The sequence below is a fragment of the Echiichthys vipera genome, assembly GCF_963691815.1.
Source record: "Echiichthys vipera genome assembly, chromosome: 23".
Classification (NCBI taxonomy): Eukaryota; Metazoa; Chordata; class Actinopteri; order Perciformes; family Trachinidae; genus Echiichthys; species Echiichthys vipera.
In genome coordinates this window covers 4,648,203-4,670,301 of record NC_139848.1, presented here as the reverse complement: position 1 = coordinate 4,670,301, position 22,099 = coordinate 4,648,203, and the positions used below count along the sequence as shown (strand labels likewise).

At 44.0% G+C, this 22,099-nt stretch overlaps 1 protein-coding gene across 1 annotated transcript; it reads left to right on the top strand.

Annotated features, from left to right (window-relative positions):
* The first annotated feature begins 4,743 nt into the window (after window positions 1-4,743).
* LOC310964959 (kinesin heavy chain-like) lies at window positions 4,744-21,687 on the top strand. Its single transcript, XM_083938299.1, has 26 exons — window positions 4,744-5,195; window positions 6,890-6,977; window positions 7,065-7,138; window positions 7,824-7,928; window positions 8,213-8,261; window positions 8,369-8,424; window positions 8,707-8,794; window positions 9,436-9,560; window positions 9,643-9,747; window positions 9,828-9,976; window positions 10,701-10,849; window positions 12,502-12,683; window positions 12,788-12,856; window positions 12,952-13,158; window positions 13,279-13,431; window positions 13,515-13,712; window positions 14,090-14,207; window positions 14,358-14,434; window positions 14,531-14,640; window positions 16,532-16,633; window positions 16,714-16,774; window positions 19,863-19,934; window positions 20,014-20,118; window positions 20,463-20,679; window positions 20,773-20,881; window positions 21,555-21,687. Exons 1-25 carry the CDS (start codon window positions 5,070-5,072, stop codon window positions 20,856-20,858), a joined length of 2,871 nt encoding a protein of 956 aa, XP_083794425.1. The 5' UTR covers window positions 4,744-5,069; the 3' UTR covers window positions 20,859-20,881; window positions 21,555-21,687.
* The last annotated feature ends 412 nt before the right edge of the window (window positions 21,688-22,099 follow it).

Here is a 22,099-nt window from a genome sequence, read left to right as displayed (position 1 = left end):
TACGGCCGCATGCATAGGATAAATAAGATTACAGCCTAAAGCTTTTTATATGATGATCTGTAAGACGTGCTGTCTTTTCTTTTGGGTTTTTTTGTAAGGGAACAGCAGCAGGATAGGCATGAGTATGAGTTCTCCATTACAGACGTCACTTCACACCAGTTAAGTGTTCATTTGTACTGGGAAGCAACAGTTTAGAGAAACAGAATGAACTTTACCAGCAGAAAGTGTTCAGTGTTCCCTGAAGCAGGGCGGGAAAATGTGGGTACATCTTCACCCGCATTCGCCCCAGCAGGAACATCATGATCCAGTTTGTGCTGAAAACAGAATCTGGTTGGCAGGTGGTTGTTTCGGGGTTTACCGATCATCCGACGCGGCACACGAGAGTTTGTTCGCTGACGTTTGACACGAGGAAAAATTCACCCCCAGACACTTTTACAGCGTCATAGTGACATTTTGTGCCTTCAGGAGTTTTGCAAAAATGTGTAATTTATATTTGTGGTGAACCAAACGTTAATGATGCACCTGCTCCAGCTCCAAACAGAGGCTCAGGAGCGCCACGTGTGAAGCTGAAACTATTTTGATAATGTCTTAATTGTAGTTTTTCAAGCAAAAACTGAAAGAAACGGTTGTTTTCCTGTTTCTGATTTCACATAATTACCGTTCCCATCATCACCCTGGACATTGGGTATGCATGAGGGTGTTTGTTCACAGTTTTTGGGGCATTTCACTCAAAGAATTAAACCATTAGTCATAAAAGTTTAATGTAAAATGAGAATAATCACCAGTTGCAGCCCCACTTGACGAGCTCGTTCGTAGCTGTTCCTATGAGTTTAAGTTGACGTGCTCTGCACCGACCTGGTTACTGTAACACTGCATTTACACACACGCAGCACGGATTTCTCCCCTTCCTTATTTTGGACGTATTTCCAGCAAATGACGTGAACCCTGAATGCAACATAGAATCACAGCGTGAGGTGTTTTTGGGTGAATTTTTCCTTTTCAGCCACAACCAAGAATCCCCGTCTGCATCGATGATGATTTCTGTCACTTTGGTTGTTTTGATTATGTTCTCCTGCTCGTTTGTACAGTGATTCCTCCACGACTGTAGTTGTTCTTGCCACGTTTATAGCTTTAGGTAGAGTAACCGACCTCAGAGGCAGAATCTAGATTATCAAAAGGAAGACGGACTCGGTTTTCAAGAGCAGTGGCAGCATTTCTTGCATCCAGGGGCCTTGTGATTTTTTCTTTTCTTCTTTTGGTTATTGATGTAAATTATTTATGTACAGTACTCCATATTTATTTTAAGCTTTACAGATATGCTAGATGGCAATAATACTACCAAGAGTTGAGAACTCAAGCCTTATATGTGTATATGTATGTATGTTTTGTTCCTTTGACAGTGAATAGATCATGTGTCCAGAGTCCGTTGCAAAGGTCATGTTCCCTTTTTATTTAAGTTAGCATTACAGATGATACTTTACTTTCTTTTTTTTACAGTGAGGCTTTTTGTTGAGTCATGAATCTTCTCAGTTAAAGGAAGAAAATGTAACGACGTCTGCCTCCAAGACCATACTATTTATGAATATGCACATCTGAGAAGGCAGGCGGCGTTTTCTGCTCGTAACCAATGCAGTTTGAACACGACTAGCTAGCAACGCCGAATCATCACTTGATCAGTCTTAAAAAGAAACAGTGTTCAACACACATACACACACACACACACACACACACACACACACACACACACACACACACACACACACACCTGCTCCTCCAGATCAAAACCAACCAACCAACAACCTGAAATCACTACAGAATTATCAAGTGCAATATACCAATGTGTGGCAAAGGTCAACAGCTTCGAAACACTGCATCTCTGAATGTTTGAGTCCTTTTCTTCTGTCAGCATCTCCTCGTACGCGCTCAACAATATTCACCTTTCTCCAGACGTCCGAACACACAACTGTTACTCCCAGGCTCAGATTTCACTTTGATTTAAGATCAAAATAACAAAAACTAACTAACTAATGTTTCTCACGATGACCTTAAAGCCAAATAGTACACTCCCTTCTAACACGAGTCTTTACTTTCTCATTCAGTAAAACATGAAAACACTATTATTGAAACATTTGGATACACACCCCCAGACTATAACCGTAACACGTGACAAAGGAGCCCCACCGATGTACTTTAGTTTTATAATGTACCTTTATATCCTTAAACAAAGGAGCCTCAAAGTCAGACGATGAGTTACAGCCAGGTAAACAATGTTCTTTCATGCGTCTCACACGTCTTGGAACCTTAAGTTGTACTGTATTTTCTAATCTCACACCATTTCTTACCTTCTTCGCTGTGTGCACACTGAAAAACGGACATTTTGAAGGTGATTTGTAGCAACGCAGCGTGCTAACGTAAAAGAAAGTATCGCATTGTCATCGACTCAAAGCGATGTCGCTCTCTTTTCTCGGTGTGCACACGCGTAAGAACGTCAGAGTGGAGTTTTTACTGTAACCTGTGGCCAGGAAATCTCCCGGCCGTTGTTCAAAAATGTGACGTTGATGTTGAGAACACGAGCTCTTTTGGTAAAGTTCATTCTGCCCCCTCCTCCCTCCGCCCCCCAAACCCTGTTTTTTGTGCAATGACATGCAGGAACCCGGTCTCACGTTGGGAACCCATGTGTTATGGATCTGTTCTATCAGTTTCATGTTATTTGTGGTCAAGAGTTCAAAGCATCTTTGTGTTTGAGATCGTCTGTGCGGTCTATTCTTCCTCCTCTCCCACCTGTGATTGCGTGTGCGTGTGCGCGTGTGTGTGTGTGTGTTGAGGTGAGTGTGGTTTTTATTTGATTTGATTGTTTCCTGCTCTCTGAAGCTCGTTTCCCTCTCCCTCTCCCACACTTTCATTGTCAGTATTTTATTTTTTCAACTTGTAATGAAGTATATATTTTCTCACTAATATATACTTTACAGAAAATAGACTTGCGTGAAGTATGATGTGCACTTGATTGCTCTTGTTTATTTTCCTTGTTTTGCATTAATGTGGGCTAGGGATAGTTTGTCAGAGTCCATCATTTTGAGATTGTTTTGACTCCTTTTTTTTAATGGTTTGATGTACGCAGCGTTTTCTTTTGTAAATATTGTGAAACATTACAGGTCATGCAGTGATGTAACATTTTGAACAATGTTGCACAGATGTTTAAGATATTAAAAACATGGTCACTCTTACTTGAACACTCTGCTGTGTAACGTCTATTTGTTTACTGCCTGTTCTCCTTATATTTCCTCATATTTCTATGCTTTTATTATTATTATTATTATTTTTATAAGCTGGTTTATAGACTCAAAGTTTAGAGTTAAAAACAAAGATTTAAAACTTTTTTTGTTGTTGCACACCGCCCTCTAGTGGGCAAACATGGTCACTCTTGAACAATCTGGTGTGTAATGTCTATTTTTCCTCATTTCTTCATCATTCTGTGCTATTATTATTATTATTTTATTTTTAAAAGCTGGTTTAAAGACTCAAAGTGTTGAAAACAAGGATTTAAAAACTATTGTTTGTTGCACACCGCCCTTTAGTGGGCAAATAGAGTTTAATTCAACTAACTCCACCTGGGATATATGAGAATAAGGTTAGAAATAATGGTAAGAAATCTGACATAAAAACATAGTAATGTTTATTAAATTACATGATAGTGAGCTGTACAGTGAGTATCATAAGCTTTTTAACCAAAATATTTAAAAAAATAGATCTTCAGATTAAGAAAATGCTTTGTCTTTTTACCCCAAAGTCCAAATGTTTCCACTTGTCATAACAAAAGTAGAGTTACACACGTTATGCACAGTTATAGATCATAAATGAATCATTAACGGCGTATATTGTAATTCTAATTAATGTAATATTCATAAAGGAGAGGGGCTACTTATTTAAAGTTAGGCTGGGTTAAGCAATACATCATGTGTGTATTTCACATACAATAGTTTATTGTCTTTATTTATTATTATTATTTGTTTATGTCTTTATTATTATATTCTTAATAAAAAGTCTGGATCTGCACAGTCACGAGCCCTCGTGAGCCCATAAACAGCCTCAACCCATGATCATGTCTCTCCCTGCACTCACTTTCTACCTGTTCACCTTAAAGTAAATGTTTATTTAAGGATTTACAAGAAGTGAGTGCAGCTTTTTGTGTGTGCGTGTGCACGCGAGCATCTCAGTGATGGTGCTGATGCGGGGGCGCGCCCCGCGGCATCGGGCCTGGAGCGCGCCTTCAGGACGCTGCGGCTGTCTGCGCATCTCTCTCTCTCTCTCTCTCTCTCTCTCTCTCTCTCTCTCTCTCTCTCTCTCTCTCTCTCTCTCTCTCTCTCTCTCTCTCTCTCTCTCTCTCTCTCTCTCTCTCTCTCTCTCTCTCTCTCTCTCTCTCTCTCTCTCTCTCTCTCTCTCTCTCTCTCTCTCTCTCTCTCTCTCTCTCTCTCTCTCTCTCTCTCTCTCTCTCTCCCCTCTCTCTGTGTCTCTGTCTGTCTGTCTCTCTGTCCCTCTCTCTCTCTCTCTCTCTCTCTCTCTCTCCCCCCCCCTCTCTCTCTCTCGCTCCGTGCACCGGGCAGCACCCTTCACTCTCTCCCCGCCGTTCACAAACACGTATCCGCCCGGTTGTGCACGGTTGTCGGTGCGTCCCGCGGTAAAGGGAGGCCTGCACACGGATGTCCGAGCTCCTCACCTGGACGCAGCGCTGCGGTTGATCCGGTTTGACCGGATGGCGCAGCGGAGGGATCCCGGACAGATTCGGTTTGGATGAAGGACGCGTTGCGCATCGGATAAACCTAAAGCTCCTCGCGGTGAGGAAGCCAGGACACCCGACGTGTTATCATCCGGGACAGGCTCTGCTCTCCAAAAATGATCTGAGTCTCGGTTTCACTGAACTCTCGCCCGGCCCGGGACGCGCTGCTGGTCCCTGAACCTCACTTTGGGCACCACCCTGCCCAAAATTCAGTTCTTCTCCAGTCTGTTGTTTGTTTGTTTGTATTCTTGTATTTGGAGGGGCGGTGTAAACAGTGCCAGCAGCAGCAGCAGCCATGATGGATGCTGCGGAGTGCGGGGTGCGGGTGATGTGCCGCTTCAGGCCCCTGAACGAGGCCGAAATCAATAGAGGAGACAAATACATCCCCAAATTCAAAGACGACGACACTGTGGTGATAACGGCAAGTCTCTCTGCTCGCTGTTGTGTTGGTGTTGGTGTTGATGGTGATGGTGTGTGTGTGTGTGTGTGTGTGGAGCTGCAAATACAAACACTGCAGTAGAGGAAAGTCACCTGGCTCTGCGTGCAGGACGGGGATGCCAAGTGCGCAATGAGCCAATGAGATATTAATGCAGGTTAACAATGATGTCCTTCAACATTACAGAGATGTGACGGTGGAGATACCATAATGCTCCACCCAGATGCTCTGTAAGTCTTTATGTTTCTATTTAGGCTGATGTGAAACACAAAACTCCATCCCATCAGTGTAAACAAAGTTAATTTATCATAAACATATTCATGCAGAAACAATCTCAGGCTACCAACTGGGCATTCAAAGGTGTAACAGCAGAGATGAGCAATAACGCAAACAATCACAGGGGGTATGATGTGTTTTCACACCTCCTAAATCTATTGATATTGATTTCTTGATCACAAAACTCTATAAGGAGGTCATCATTTATTGGTCAGGGGTCAAAGGTCATGTCACACTGATTGAGAACCACTCTTGGGCCCAGTGTTTGTTTTCTACCCCTGGAAGTCCAGGTGGAGGACGCTAACGAAGACCTCCTCACACCTGAACCCTCTGATACTCAAGGACAGTGTGAGTCCTCACACCTGAATCCTCAATCTCATATCAACCAACTCCTCCAACATACAAGTTCCTAGATGTGATATTTTCTCACATGTCCTTGAACAAAACATTATAAACAAGAAAAATAACAAATCTATAAAATTGACTATAAGTTTGGAGACAGACATACAGGAAATGAACCCTGCCACAGTGTGTAGATGCAGATCCTTCCCCATCAGCAGCCCAGCACGTTCTGCATTATTCATTTTGTAGCATCACAGCCCAGAAACACTTCTTTGTACTGTCAGGCCAGACTGCATGTCACCGCCCCGAGCCATCAGTCAAACTGCAGAGGCACAACACTGAGTCCGTCCCCTCTTCTGCTGTTCCCGTCAGTACTCTGCTACGTCTCGGGGTTCAGACGGTTCAGACAGCGCCAGAGTGCTGAGAGCTGCAGTTCACAGCAGCTCGGCTTTTACCCCTGAGAGACAGAGAGGGTTGCATGGTTGGACATGGGCAGGAGGGATGATGGATCGGCTGGAAGCTGCTGCAGTGAGAGAAACGAGCATTTCTTTTTAGCCGAAGTCGATCGAGTTTATCAATATCTTCTTATCACGTCAGCTGCTCATACACATACAGTGTTTTAAAGTACCTCAAACCTGCATTACTGCAAGTAAAATGTGATATTAATGGGATATTGACTCAAGAATCAGTAAGCAGTAACCTTTTTAATGTGCATCTTCCCCATTTTATATACTCTGCCGATGCAAACGCCCCAAAAAAGTTTACTTTTCTCCAAATAAAAGTCCTGAAATAACATGAATAAAACATTTCCCCTGAATACAGCGAGTTAAAATCATTATATTGAGCCCTTGAACTTAATTAATCAAAGTCAAAACTTCTGAACAACATGATATATTGGTGAAATACCTGTTTTTCTTGTGTTGTTTTGTTTAAAACAATAAGATCAGAATATATTAATGGAATAATCTCAGATAAAATAAGTGACACGGAGATAAAGATGTTGTTTGATGTATTGTCATGTACGTACTGTAATCAATGTGTCCTGTGTTGTTGTGAAACAGAGTAAACCCTACGTGTTCGACCGCGTGCTGCCTCCCAACACGCCGCAGGGACAAGTGTATGACCAGTGTGCCAAACAGATAGTTAAAGGTATGAAGACACATTGGTCTTACTGTGTATGTGCACAAACACTAAAGACAGTCAAGAGAAATGACATGTCACTCATTGTCCTTCCAGATGTTCTGGGCGGTTACAACGGGACCATCTTCGCCTACGGACAGACGTCCTCCGGGAAGACACACACCATGGAGGTGAGAGTCCAGAGTTCCTGACACAGCACACAGACACATGGGGGAGGTCTTCAGATGATGAGTCAATCGATCAACCGATCCAAATCCCAGAGTCAAAGCCGTCGAATAAAGACCCTCAATAATGACCTTTATTTTTTTGAGCCTCTATCTCCAATCCAAGAACTCGAGCGCAGTAGGGATTGTGTAACAGACTTACCACAATCACTAAATCCAGTCAAGATCATACAATGGCTGGAAGTTGAGGAATCAAAAGCCTGGCAGCAGAGTTTGACTCTATAAGGAAGTTATGAGCAAGGCACTGACGTCCAAAGTCACCGTTTCAGAGGCTGTTTGAGTAGTTTTTGTGTGAGCGATGTGCAGATTTTAGGTGGAAAGAGATGAATTGTCGTCAGCACAGTCAGCCTCTTGAGATGCATCATTCATCATGAGCGCAAATGACTTCAGAGAGTCGACTTAGGGCGCATAATCCACCAAGACTGAAGCTTAAAGCCTCTTTTTAATTCTCTGATGTGATCTGTGCGCCCGTGATGAAAAACCTCTGTCTGTACATTAAGCTCTAATTCCACCTTTTGACCCTGATGCTCCCTCGACCGGCTCCAGAGCTCAACAAGCATTTGAGAAGAGAGTTACCTTCATGCATGTGGACGCGTTTACACGCAGCACTAAAACATCTTGCTGTGTTCAGGGCAAACTGCACGACCCCCAGCTGATGGGAATCATCCCTCGCATTGCCCACGACATCTTTGACCACATCTACTCCATGGACGAGAACCTTGAGTTTCACATCAAGGTAAAAACATTAGAAGACAATAACTCAAAACATGCAAAGATGCAGCATATTTAACGATTTATAAGTTGTTCTTTGGATGTCACAGATTTCACATCACTGTTTGTTGCATATAAGGTGATCTGTTCGCCAAACTGTGATGTCTGTTCAACTCTTTTAAGGACGGAAAAACATTAAACATTTCATTCTTTATGCTTGAATAACTAAATGACTTTAATGACCCACATTAGAAGAACACTCTGTTGGTGCAGAGGTTCAGGTAGTTGAGTTTTATTATTTGTGTGCAGGTTTCCTATTTTGAAATCTACCTGGACAAAATCAGAGACCTGCTGGATGGTAAGTGTGTCTATTCATCTCAAGTGTATATATAACATTTAGTGTTTTGCAAAAGTCTTTTTTGAAGAAGCAGCACGTGACCTTGATGATCTTTGTTCTGTTTGAAGTGTCGAAGACGAACCTCTCCGTGCATGAAGACAAAAACAGAGTGCCCTACGTCAAGGTGTGTAAACAGGACTCACCTTCACATGAGCTGTGATATTTCAGCAGCCAGATGTAAAAAAAAAACAATAGTCAAAGTGATATCTGTGATGTCTCTGATCTGTTTGTGCTCTTCATGCATCACAGCAACACTTTCATGCATCACAGACACCACCACAAGTGTGTTCACTTACAGCTAACAGTGGCTCCCCTGTGTTTGTGTGACTGTGACACTCATGTGCACTCTCTCTCTCTCTCCCTCTCTCTCTCTCTCTCTCCCCCTCTCCCCCCCTCTCTCTGTCAGGGTTGTACTGAGCGTTTTGTGTCCAGTCCAGAGGAGGTGATGGACGTCATCGACGAGGGCAAAAACAATCGGCACGTGGCAGTGACTAGTATGTATCTTCATATGTGTGTTCTGTGTCATTGAGTGACGTCTTTATCACAATTTGTAACAGATATTTATATTTAATGTGTTTTCAAGTAAGTAAGTATAAAGATCCTTGACTTTAGTAAATGTAGTTTCAAGTTCATAACTTTATTTATTTGACACAGAATAAAAAAACAAATGCAACAAATAGATTTGCAGAATCTGTAAAGTCAGAGGAAGCGTGAACATGTGCTGCATGGATGTTGTGCTTTAAGGACACGTAGGTAGGTAGGTGTGGGAGTGTGCATGCATGCGTGAACATCCAAACACTGGCTGAGGCTCTGGCTCATGTGCATGGGCTCCAGGTGAGTCCCATGCAGCTGATTACGCTCCAGCAGGTCTGCAGCCTTGAAGACAGGAAACAGCAACAGCAGAGGGGGGGTCCCAGAACTGTCACAGACGCCCTTTTAATCTCATTTTACACGTTTGGAAAAGAAACTGGTGACTACAGCAGATCTCAGATCAGTGTAGTAGAGCAAAGAGTTCACTGTTCCCTCTGAAATGTAGCAGAGTAGAAGTATAAGCACAGTAGCTCCAACCCCTGAGCTTCACACATGTGAACCATGTCTGTCGACCAACTGTAATTCTTTTTCAATTATCCTCCAGACATGAACGAGCACAGCTCTCGCAGCCACAGCATCTTCCTCATCAACATCAAGCAGGAGAACATGGAGACGGAGAAGAAGCTGTCGGGGAAGCTCTACCTGGTCGACCTGGCGGGCAGCGAGAAGGTCGTTCTGAGTGACATCAGGAGGATGCGTTCATGTAAAGCCGACGTGAAGTCTAATCTGTGCATTGTTGCTGTTTGAACAGGTCAGTAAGACGGGAGCAGAGGGAGCCGTGTTGGACGAGGCCAAGAACATTAACAAATCTTTGTCAGCGCTAGGAAACGTCATTTCAGCTCTGGCGGAGGGAACCGTAAGTCCCTCACAGTTACCTCTCATCTCCACGCACTGGAACAATGAGTGTGTGACACGTCTGATGCATCTCTTTCTCAGAAGTCCCACGTACCGTACAGAGACAGTAAGATGACTCGGATCCTGCAGGACTCTCTGGGGGGGAACTGTCGCACCACCATCATCATCTGCTGCTCGCCGTCCATCTACAACGAGGCCGAGACCAAGACCACGCTCATGTTTGGACAGAGGTAGAACTTCTTCTTCTGTCCTGTGCCACCGAACACACAGCTCCTCAGTCTGGGACACTTGATGAAGAGTACAGTGACTCATTAGGAGCGTAGCTGAGAACTAGTGCCCAGATGGCTTCAGTTTCCCACGGTGCACCTGGGTTTATTTCTGTTCTCATGTTCCTCTGACCAAACGCTCCACACCCTGTTCTGTGTTTGGCTGAGGCTCATGTTGCTCTCTTGTTTTTTTTTTGTCTTCTAAAACCAAAAATAATTCACAATAGTGCACTATTTCCAATATGCATGACACACACTCAACCTGTTTTTCATTTCAAGTCCGTTTATTCATATATTTCATTCATTCAGACGTGTTTGACAGGTGTATCTGCACATGTGTAAAGAGTATCCCCCACTGTTACACAGCAGTTTGACTAAAAATACACATGTATGAGAGAAAATCACATATGTGTTTATTTAGTTTGTTGTGTTTGTAGCTCATGCAAAGAGAAAACTCCAACAGCTGATGCTAAAACAAGATGAGTCGCAGCAGTGAGCAACGTTTCCTCTGCAGCTTCTGCTGAGGAGCACCTTATTTCTTTTTTGGATGACTTTGATGAACACTGAGAATGATGTGATGTGGCTGCTGAGGGATGAAGGTTCAGGCTGTCCAAAGATCCAGCACAGTGAATGAAAGTGGGTGTTCTGGGGCTCAAACATGACTGTGTCTGTGTCCTGTCTGTGTCAGAGCCAAGACCATTAAGAACACAGTGTCGGTGAACCTGGAGCTGACGGCCGAGGAGTGGAAGAAGAAATATGAGAAGCAGAAGGAGAAGAACAAGAGCCTGAAAAGCATCATCCAGAGGCTGGAGGCTGAACTCCAGCGCTGGAGGAACGGTGAGATAAGAAAACACACACAGATAAATTCTTTCAGAGGAGTGGTCTCATTTAATTTGTCACAAATCTGTGCACGTTTTAGATAGAAGAATAGTTTCAAATACAGGTTAAAGTAATGAGGCATAATTCTGCAACTGACCACTGAGGGCGCCCTTCCACTGTGCGTCCGTCCCGTCCCGTGCCCCGTGCTTTAGGTCCTTGTCCCCCCCCTCCAGGCCCGTTTGTACTCACACTACCTGGGCCTCGGCGAATGCTTCTTGCTGCCTATACGTCATCACGCCGTAACACGTCACACGCATTGATGACGTCATTGCGATGCGTGGCTTTGTTTCCAAATCTTTCCGTAGACCTCAGAGTTTTTGTGCTCTTCTGCTGGGCCAGTGTGTCGTAGAGAGGGTGGGAGACATTGTCCAGGATAGACAGCATCCTCCTCTCTGCCACAGTCGTCAGGGTGTCCAGCTCCTCCCCCACATCACCGGCCCTCCTCAGGATGAAGAGTCGACTTTGACCCTTTTTGTAGACAGCTGCTGCGTTTTTACACCAGTTCAACTTATTATTGAAGTACACCCCTAGGTACTTATACTCCTCTACAGGGTCCACAGGGACCCCCTGGATGGAGACAGGGGTCACAGGTGTTTTCACCCTCCTCAGATCCACTACGAGCTCCTTTGTTTTTGTAACGTTGAGCTGCAGATGACTCAGCTGGGTGGGGGGGTGCAATAGGTAGGTGTGAAGTGAGGTGGTGAGGGGCAGTCAAGGGGCCTGTAAGGAGGAGGAGTAGGGGGAGGTAAAGTGGCAGTAGTTGAGGGGCAGCCAGCAGCAGAGTCATGTGGGGGATGGGCCGCAGTATCAAACCTATTGAAAAATAGGTTCAGTTCGTTGGCCTGGTCCACACGGTCCTCCAACCTCGTGCTACCAGTCTCCTGGAGCCCGGTGATGGTTCTCATGCCACTCCAATCATCCCTCATGTTGCTTCGCTGGAGTTTGTTCTCCAGCTTTCTCCTGTAATTATAAATACATAGTCAGTTTGAGCTACACAGCACTAAAAGTCACACTTAATTGTCCCTTTTACCATGTCATGTTAAAGTAAATCAATCCCATAATGTGCACATACGGTATGTTTTTATTAGGGGCATTACACGCTCTGTTGTTTTGGTCATGCTCCAAACTATCGTCCTCTCTCTGTGTCTCCTGCACAGCCTTCTCCACCTTTCTCCATCTCTGTTGCATGGTAACCTTTCCCTCCCTCACTCTGTCTCTCTCTCTCTCTCTCTCTCTCACTCCTCCTCCTTAGCAACAAATTGGCACACACACGTTCATACATTATGCTGATGCAGTGATCCTGACATGACTCAGCCACTGGCTCCATGCCGATACATTCAAATGGAGCAGCTCTTCACCTTTTCACTCTCTCCTCCTCCTCCTCTCCATCTTCTCATTAGCTCACGGTTTTTCCTCACAATTAAAAATCCAATAACAATTACGGCATCAATTCTTAAGATCGCACATCTGCTAACAGGCTGTTCTGTTTTTAAAATCACGCGGCTTCTCCTGTGCATCCTTTTAAATCAGGAAAACAATATAAAAATGTGATCTAATACAAAAACAAGACAATAGAACATTTAACGGAAAAGATCTACCTGATCATGCAGGGGAGAACGTTCCTGAGGAGGAGCAGCTGAGCGCCAAAGATCAGAAGAGCGCAGAGCCGTGCGACAACACTCCCATCATCGACAACCTGCTGCCGCCCGGAGGAGGCGTCTCGGTCTCCGGGGACGAGCGGAACAAATACGACGAGGACATCAGTAACCTCTACAAACAGCTGGATGACAAGGTGACACTGACGGAGAGGCGGATGTTGGGAGATAGAAACATCTGGATGAAGGCTCAAATGTCTTTCTCATCACTTTCAAATGACTTCATTTTGATTTATTACAGGATGATGAGATCAATCAACACAGTCAGCTGGCTGAGAAACTCAAGGAGCAGATGATGGACCAGGAAGAGGTTTGTTCGCCTCTGCCTGCCCCTGAAAATCACAGTCTTTGTTTTGGTATAAATGTGTGCATGTCAAGATCACGTATACACGTTGTTCTCTCCAGCTGCTGGCGTCGACGCGGCGCGACTACGAGAAGATCCAGGAGGAGCTGTGCCGGCTGCAGACAGAGAACGAGCTGGCCAAGGAGGAGGTGAAGGAGGTGCTGCAGGCCCTGGAGGAGCTGGCCGTCAACTATGACCAGAAGAGCCTGGAGCTGGAAGAGAGAGATCAGACCAACCTGCAGCTGATCGAGGAGCTGCAGCACAAGACGGTGAGTGGACTGCACTAAGTTTTTCTGCTTGTACCTTGATATTTTTTAAAGCACTACCTACTTATATAACACAATAAAGGGTTGGCATTGAAATTAGACTTGTTTGTGTGTTGTGGACAGGCGTTGCTGACAGCAGTGCAGATGGAGCTGAATCAGCTGCAGGAGCTAAACGGCCTGCAGAGGAAGAGAGCTGCTGAGGTCCTCAACCTGCTGCTGCGAGACCTCAGCGACATCGGCGCCATCATCGGCACCAGTGACATGAAAACTGCCACAGTGAGGACAGACACACACACGTAAACACACGCTCACGCTTCATCTCTCACACTTACGCCCTAACCTCCTCATCCCTTTCTCAGTCCTTAGAGACGAAGGGTAACGGCACCGCGGTGGAGGAGGAGTTCACCGTGGCTCGCCTCTACATCAGCAAGATGAAGTCTGAAGTCAAGTCTCTGGTTAATCGCAGCAAGCAGCTGGAGAGCGCTCAGGTCGACGCTCACCGCAAGATCCAGGCCAATGAGAAGGAGCTTGCGTCCTGCCAGCTACTGATCTCCCAGGTAACCATCCCCTAAATATGTATGTTACAGAGAATTGTAGCTCCTAATCAGAGGTTCAAACGTTTTTCTTGTTTTAAAGCGAAACACTATTTTGACATGATAAAGATTGAGCCCCACTGCTCCCCTTAAAGTTACCAGAGGCAGCGAAATAACATTTTAAATTTGCTTTTTAATCCCACACTTAATTGTCTTTGTCAAAGAAACACCCAAGAAGACCTTTACGCCAATATTAAAGAGATTAAAGATTAAATAAACTGATATATTGACTAGAATTTGAAATACATGTGAAAAATATCAAATGAAATGTGCATCTCTATACTTACTTGCAGCATCGTGATTTCTCAATCATATCCCCCCTGTGCTCCTCCTCTCTGTAGCACCAGGCCAAGATCAAGTCTCTGACGGACTACATGCAGAACATGGAGCAGAAGAAGAGGCACCTGGAGGAGAGCCAGGACGCTCTGACCGAGGAGCTCGCCAAACTGCAGAATCAGGGTCAGCCCTCCAAACCTCCGCTCACTATATCGTCTTTATTGGCCTGCCCACCCTCCTGTTCTTGCTGTTGAAAGAAGTTAAATACTTGCAGGTTTATTTCACCGGTTTGCGAACGCGCCTGAGTTAAAACAATGTTTTATCGATTCACAGAGAAAAGACACGAGGTGACGGGGGAGGAGAAGGAGAAAGAGGACATCAGCAGACAGGACGGAGACAGCGACATCAAGGTAAAGCCCCGCTGGAAACAAACAGTCACATGGTTTTATTTTTTATGTATGAATGAAGAATCTCTCATTTGTTTTCTCCGTGTCTCCACCCTCCAGAAAACACTGCAGGAGCAGCTGGACAACCACAGGGAGGCTCATCAGAAGCAGCTCGGCCGCCTGCGGGATGAGATCGTGGACAAACAGAGGATGCTGGATGAACTCACGGAGTAAGGCACCATCAGTACTCACACACCTGAAGCACTGGCTATTTTTATTTGGTATTGTAGAATTATGTGTTTTGCTTTTTGGACCCAGATTCACCCAAGACCAGGGCTCTGCAACCTTTACTATCAAGAGAGCCATTTGCCTCCTCTTCCACCAGATACAATTTGTCTGGAAAGCTTAAACACATTTAAACTTAATATATATATAGGTGTATGATATTTACAAAAAACTATAGTATACAGGTAAGCAAATTAAGCTCTCCATGCAACACTCTTATCATTTTTGGGGGGGTTTATCCATGGTTAGCATACTGACAGCGCGGGCCAGAAACTCCAGATAAGTCACCTGCAGGGAAAGGCACTGAGCCATAGACGTAGCATGTGACGCATATGTTATTTTTACATGATATTTAAAAAAAAAAAAAATCACTTTGAACTCCAAGATAACAGGTGTTCCCTTTGAAAGACTGTCAACTGGGCAAAAAAACACATTATTTCCATGTTATTTTTTGGCAAAGCTACAGTGAGCCGCTAAAAAGGGGCTCAAGAGCCGCACGCAGCCCAAGAGCCGCGGGTTGCAGACCCCTGCCCTAGACCCAATACGCCAATAACATGGATTGTGATCTATTGTGCCTGAAAGTTGATGCGTAAAAAAGCATTTTTATGAATGGTGACATCCAGTGTCATACTCCTTTCACAGTCCCTCCATTCAGCCCAGATGATTTCCTGCACAGGGTTCAGGGTTTCAGCTTGAGCTCGATTTACGCTTTTCAAAAGAGAGAAGGAGACGACGAAGCTCAGAGCACATGAGTGCGGAGTGAAGTGAAGCTCAGAGAATAAAGCATGAAAGTCATTAAGTCGTGGGTTCAAAGTCAGTCCCCACTCTGGAGGAGAAAAGACTCCAGGGAGTGACTTCTTCTTAAGACCTGTGAGAATCAGTTCAGTTGGTTAAGGAGCTCCAGTTAAATGTGCGACTTGTGTGCTCACGCTCTGATGTGAATTCAAAGATTAAGGCTTTTAAAGTCAAATCCTGTGTTTGGTTTATTTATATATTTGTATTCATCCTTCTCTCCCCTTTATATCTGTCATTTAGCCACCAGAGATCTAATTAAGGCGTAAAAATGGGCCCACAAAAGGTTCATCAGCTGTGTTTCCACATTACTATAGATGTTGTTATGGTTACTGTTACTCTGTGGTGTGTCTGTCTCTCTCTCTGTCCATCCATACATGTTTTAATGTTCAAAAGACATGTTATTTTTCTCATGCTGTCTGAATACACCTGTGTCCACCCTCTGTAGCACAGTAGCAGCACTCTCTGCCTTCATAGAGTACAGTTGTAACACCACAACCGTACAGAAGTGCTGACAACGGGCTGAGCATTGAGTGTTGTCATACACAGCACCTTTGCCTGCTTTATAATAATAAATAAACTCACTTTTTTACAGTATAGGACCTTTAGATAAATGGAAGTAGAAGTGTGTCTGTCCATCTGTCCGTTTTTTCTCTCTTTCTCTCTCCTTCTCTTCCTCTCTCCGGAGCAGACAGATGTCCGTCCTCCACAGAGCTGGGTCTGTTTTTGCCTCTGTCTTTGTCTCTCTGTCTGTCTTTGTGTCTGTCTTTGTCTCTCTCTCTCTCTCCTTCTCTTCCTCCCTCTGGTGCAGACAGATGTGCGTCCTCCACAGAGCTGGGTCTGTCTGACGTTCCTGTCTGTTATAGTGAAGGTTTTCAACGCCACCGTACTCTACGGGGGAATTGTTGGGTCTCTGTAAATCATAAATAAGTCATAGAGTGTGGTCTTTACCTGCTCTGTAAAGTGTCCTGAGAGAACTGTTGTGATGATTTGGTGAATTGAATTGAATGATGTGACTTATTGCCACTTGTCGTCCTCTCACAGTCTGAACCAGGGTCTGCTGTTGGAGCAGGAGCGGCTCCTGTTGGACTACGACAAACTGAAGGCTGAAGAGCAGGAGAAGGATGCAAAGCTCCAGAAACTCATGTAGGCATCGAACCGTACTCTTCATTTCTGAGGATCAGATCTAATGCACTTTGATTTGGACATGTTACTTTTCTGTGCAGACTTCTGAATGAAGAGAGGGAGCAGGCCAGAGAGGACCTGAAGGGCCTGGAGGAGACTGTGGTGAGTGGCTGAACTTTAACCTTTGTTTAGTTGTTGGGAGGTTTTTCATGACAAACTCGACTATGACTTTATTTTTTATTTATTCTGTTGTTATGACCGACTGAAGCATTGTCTGGACATGTTAGATTTGACCCTTTTAAATATTCTACTGTGACTTTTTATTGTGAATTTGATCCAAACCATCTTTACCATTTAGTGCTCCAGTGTTTTCTGTGTTATTTGCATTAATGTTTCAGTGAGAGTTGATGTCATTTACTGAATGTTTCCATTGATGTGGGAGTTTAATCCCTTTGTTATTTAAGGACTGAAGGGTAGAGCCTCCTGCATGTGACATGTGTTTAAACTTAATGTTATATATTTTCATTCAGTTTATCTTTTTAGTGAAAGACGTTTGTGTGAAAGTGTGAGATTTATGTTGCAACTACAAAAACAACTGTAAATAAGGATTTTTCCTCTTTTTTAATGAGTTTTCCAGGTTTTTCTACTTGTATTTTTTTTGTGGGAGGCATCGAACCGACTCCATGACAAATACAAGTTCTGATGTTTCTCAGTGTGGAGGAGCTGATGGTGTAGAGGTTAATGCCAGATTTGGCAGCCAGAAGACACAGGTTCAAGTCCTGCAGAAAGTTCACATGAATTTAGCAAAAAATGGCTTTTTTTACTAAAAAACGCAAAAAAAACAAACTCAAATTGAAAGAATCTTTTATTCCTTCTCCCAGCCTGTCTACAATTGCTCTCTCCCTACATCACGACCAACGATCGAGCTCACCTAACGATGTTACCTACGATATCACTGTCCCAACTTCTGATGACCAAACTCTCCTTACATCACACCATGTGAACCACCTGGCACACCTGACGAACAATTGACCAACCAACTCCTCTAACGACACACCATTCCAACGACTGATCTACCAACTGACCGACCGAACAACCAACCAACCGAACAACTCTACCCACACCTGCACACTGGTGGCGTCAGTCTTGAACCCGGCATGGGCGCCCATCATGCCGAAGTCAAGCCTGCTGCACCACCAGTGCTCAGACACTTGCATCTCTGCTCTGGGCATATTTGACTTTGACTTCATTTGGGTTTAATCAAACCCAAAATTCAAAAGTCACTGCCCCACTCAGGACTTGAACTAACAACCTTCTGTTTTCAAGGCGTTCTCCCACTACTTTACACCATTTGATCACATTGATACCTTGTTTGATGTTATATTTGTACCTTAAAAGATGGAGAATTACATTGAGATAAAATTCACAACCTCTTGTAGTTCAACTAAGCTCTGAACTCCCTGAGCTTTCTGATCGAAAACGTTTTGTGCTCAACATTAAATTAGTCATTTATTTTGGAAATACGTCCTTAAAACTTAATGTACGACCTAAGAGTCAAACAGACAACCTCCTGTCTTCTAGCCCAAAACTCTACACAATGAGCTAATTGATATGAGTGCACATATGCTGTTTGGTAGATATCACCACTCCCTGTGTACAACACTGACAGATATCACTGCTGATACTGATTTTTCTATGCCAAAAAAACTCATATAGCAAACTGATAATAGCAACTGACAAATGTAGAGGTCAACTGATGCATTGGCCAGGAAATAAGATGGCTAACATTGATGTATCTAAATAAATAAATCTACTGCACAGCAAGAGTATCAAACAGACAACCTCCTGACTTCAAACCCAACACATAATAAGCTGAGCTAACTGATCTGAGAGAGTTTGTGTGTGCTGTTTGTAAGATATCACCACTCTCTGTTGACAGATGTCACTGCTGATATAGATTTGTCTGTGCCAAAAAAAAGCTTATATGACAAATGTAGTGCTCAGTTGATGCATTAGTGAGGTCAAAAGACATTTTGTTGTATCTAAATAAATAAATCTGCTGCATAAGTATCAAACAGACAACCTCCTGTCTTCAAACCCAAAACTCTACACATTAAGCTAACTGACCTAAGACTTTGTCTGCTGTTTGGTCGATATCACGACTTAGTCTTCTCTGGATACAACATTAACAGAAATTTATTTTTCTGTTCCAAAACAAGCTTCAACCTGACAAATGTAGAACCTGATGATGCACTGGTCAGGTCAAAAGATGGTTGACATGTTGTTGTATCTAAATAAATAAATCTGCTCTACAGCATAAATATCAAACCTACAACCTACTGTCTTCAAACCCAGCTCTAAACACATGAAGCTAACTGATCTGGTATGTCTTTTGCTGTTTGGTAGAGATCATCACTGAGTCTTCTCTGTATCCAACATTGACAGATATCACTGCTGATATTGATATTTCTGCACCAACACAAGCTAAAGATCTCAACCTGACAATGTAGAGCCCAACTGATGCATTGGTCAGGTCATAGATGGCTGACATGGTGCTGTACTTAAAAAATAAACCATCTACACAGCTTAAGTATCAAACTAACAACCTCCTGTCTTTGAACCCAACACTTTAACACTTAAACTAACTGATCTGAGTAAAATATTGACATAAATCACTGTCATAAAAGCTCATATATCACCCTGATAAACTGATGCATTGGTCAGGCAGATAAACATTTTATTGATAAATAACTTCAATGAACAGCTTAAGTTTCAAACAGACGACTTCCCGTTTTTCAACCCAGCACCTTTCACACTGAGCCAACTGTTCAGGACCTGAACCCCTGTTTGGTATCAACACTAAGTCTTCTCTGTGTACAACATTGACAACAATCTATTGTCTATCAGTCAAGATCTTATTGACACATGTCACTGCTGATATCGATATTGATGTAGGACCTCAAAACTTTAGTACAATTCAAGAATCAAACCCACAACCTCCAGTCTTCTAGTCTCCACTCTCTCCTTGCACTATCTGAAACAGCTCTTTGTATACCTGACTTTTTTCCTTTAGACGTTTGATCCTAAGGATTGAATCCACATCCTCTGGTCCTCTGGCTCTCTGGTCCTCTGACCCTCTGGCCCTCTGGCCCGTCTTCTGTCCTCCTTGAATGAGGGTTGAATTGTCTCATGGGTGAATGTCTATTGTGCGTTATTCTTACCTTCTGAATCTTTTTGTTTTTGTTCTCAGGCCAAAGAGCTGCAGAGTTTGCACAACCTGCGCAGACTCTTCGTCCAGGACCTCACCACGCGGGTTAAGAAGGTGCGTCACCTCCCTCTGGTGTTCACTGTCATTTGTTCCCAGTATAATTTCACCTGTGCTGTGTGTTTGTGTCTTTCAGAGTGCAGAGCTGGACTGTGAGGAGGGACTTGGCAACGTGGCCCAGAAACAGAAGATCTCCTTCCTGGAGAACAACTTGGAGCAGCTCACCAAGGTCCACAAGCAGGTGAATGAATCAAAGTATGACGACCACACAAGAGATGAGAAATCGAAAGGATCAAAAGTAAAAATAGAAAAATGTGGAAATACTCAAGTACAAGTAAAAGTGATGCATTCTAGGGACAAACAAAGCAAATTGTACTAAACGTATACAGTTAGTATTAAAGTAAAAGTACTCATATACTATATACAATTTACTGGTGTAGCTGAATATATATATATATATACACACTTATGACTTTAGTTGCTAAATACAGTCTGTAGTGAATCAAAATGAAAAATGTTCCTGCAAAGGCAGAACAGGTAGAGTTTAAGTATAAAGTAATAAATGTACTTTCCACCACTGTTCAGCTGGTTCGGGACAATGCAGACCTTCGCTGCGAGTTGCCCAAACTTGAGAAGCGTCTGCGGGCCACGGCCGAACGAGTCAAAGCCCTGGAGAACGCCCTGAAGGAGGCCAAGGAGAACGCCATGAGGGACCGCAAGCGCTACCAGCAGGAGGTGGACCGCATCAAAGAGGCTGTCCGGGCCAAGAACATGGCCAGGAGGGGCTTCTCTGCACAGATCGGTGAGCCGACACAGTCAGGTTCAAAGTTTGAGTTTAAGAGAAGGTAAAAACGTGTTACTGGATACTTTCTTTCTTCCTTGTTTTGTGCCTCAGCAAAGCCCATCCGTCCAGGCCATCATCCACTGTCATCCCCCATCAGCAGCTCCATCAGAGCCGGTGGCATCTACACCCACAACTAAAACCACAGCAGCAAGTTCACCCTGTGAGTATAAGATCTGAACTGATGGTCCAGTTAGTATCTGTGAATGTGAATGTCTCTTTATTTGTTTCCGAATCCATTTAATGTCTGAATTATGGTATAAATAAATATATTTCCCTTTGAAAAGAGGGAGGATGATTAAAAATATAAGGCAAAGCTCTCGATCTACCGGTCAGTCTTGGTTCCTACCCTCACCTGTGGTCATGAAAGCTGGGTCATGACCGAAAGAACCAGGTCACAGGTACAAGCTGCCGAAATGGGTTTCCTCAGGAGGGGGGCTGGAGTCTCTCTTAGAGAGAGGGGGAGAAGTTCAGCATCCGTGAGGAACTCGGAGTAGAGCCGCTGCTCCTTTGTGTTGAAAGGAGCCAGTTGAGGTGGTTCAGGATCATCTAGTAAGGATGAACCCTGGGCGCCTCCCTAGGGAGGTGTTCCAGGCACGTCCAGCTGGGAGGAGGCCTCGGGGAAGACCCAGGACCAGGTGGAGAGATTAGATCTCCACACTGGCCTGGGAACGCCTCAGGATCCCCCAGTTAGAGCTGGTTAATGTGGCCCGGGAAAGGGAAGTTTGGGGTCCCCTGCTAAAGCTGCTGCCCCCGCGACTTGACCCCGGATAAGCGGTTGAAGATGAGATGAGAAAAACAAAACCATAAAACTATACCTCTGCTTCTTCCTGCAGACGGACCAGGAATAACTGACGCATGCCCACCGCCCCACCTGGACCCACAAGCGCCGCCCCTCCTGTTGGAGCACCAACGGGGGGCCATCACAACAGACTGTCACCGCTCAGAGAAGAAACATCCAGAAACCCATGGTGTATACACTTATATGAGATGTAAACATGTTTCATTTGCTGGAGGTTTTTAATCAAAGGGCCTCGTGTAGAAAGTTAATTAATGTTCTGTGAACCTCCTGATTATAGTCTTTCATCTGTGTTCATAATCATGCACTCACGCACCATTTCTGAACGAGGCCAGAGTTTCTCTTTGAAAGATTGTGACTCAAAAGAGAAGTTTAGCAGGTGTTGCGTTATGATTTATGATGTGATGTGATGATAACTTTGTACAGCTTTCCAAAGCTTGAAGGGCCGGTGCATCTTTAAGGTTACAATTTAATCTCAGACCAGCATTCATTTAAAGGAGCAGTTTAAAACGTATTTGCGTAGAGTTAGTTGAGAAGAGTAATGCCGGCCTTGTGCAAACTATTGCTTTAAGAATGACATGT

What these genes read in the sequence shown, in the direction of transcription:
- LOC310964959 (XM_083938299.1), top strand. Translation starts at nt 5,070, where the DNA reads ATGATGGATGCTGCGGAGTGCGGGGTGCGGGTGATGTGCCGCTTCAGG. An exon ending in ATGCTGGATGAACTCACGGA is followed by an intron (nt 14,641 to 16,531) that starts GTAAGGCACCAT and finishes GTCCTCTCACAG; the next exon opens with TCTGAACCAGGGTCTGCTGT. An exon ending in TCACCACGCGGGTTAAGAAG is followed by an intron (nt 19,935 to 20,013) that starts GTGCGTCACCTC and finishes TGTGTCTTTCAG; the next exon opens with AGTGCAGAGCTGGACTGTGA.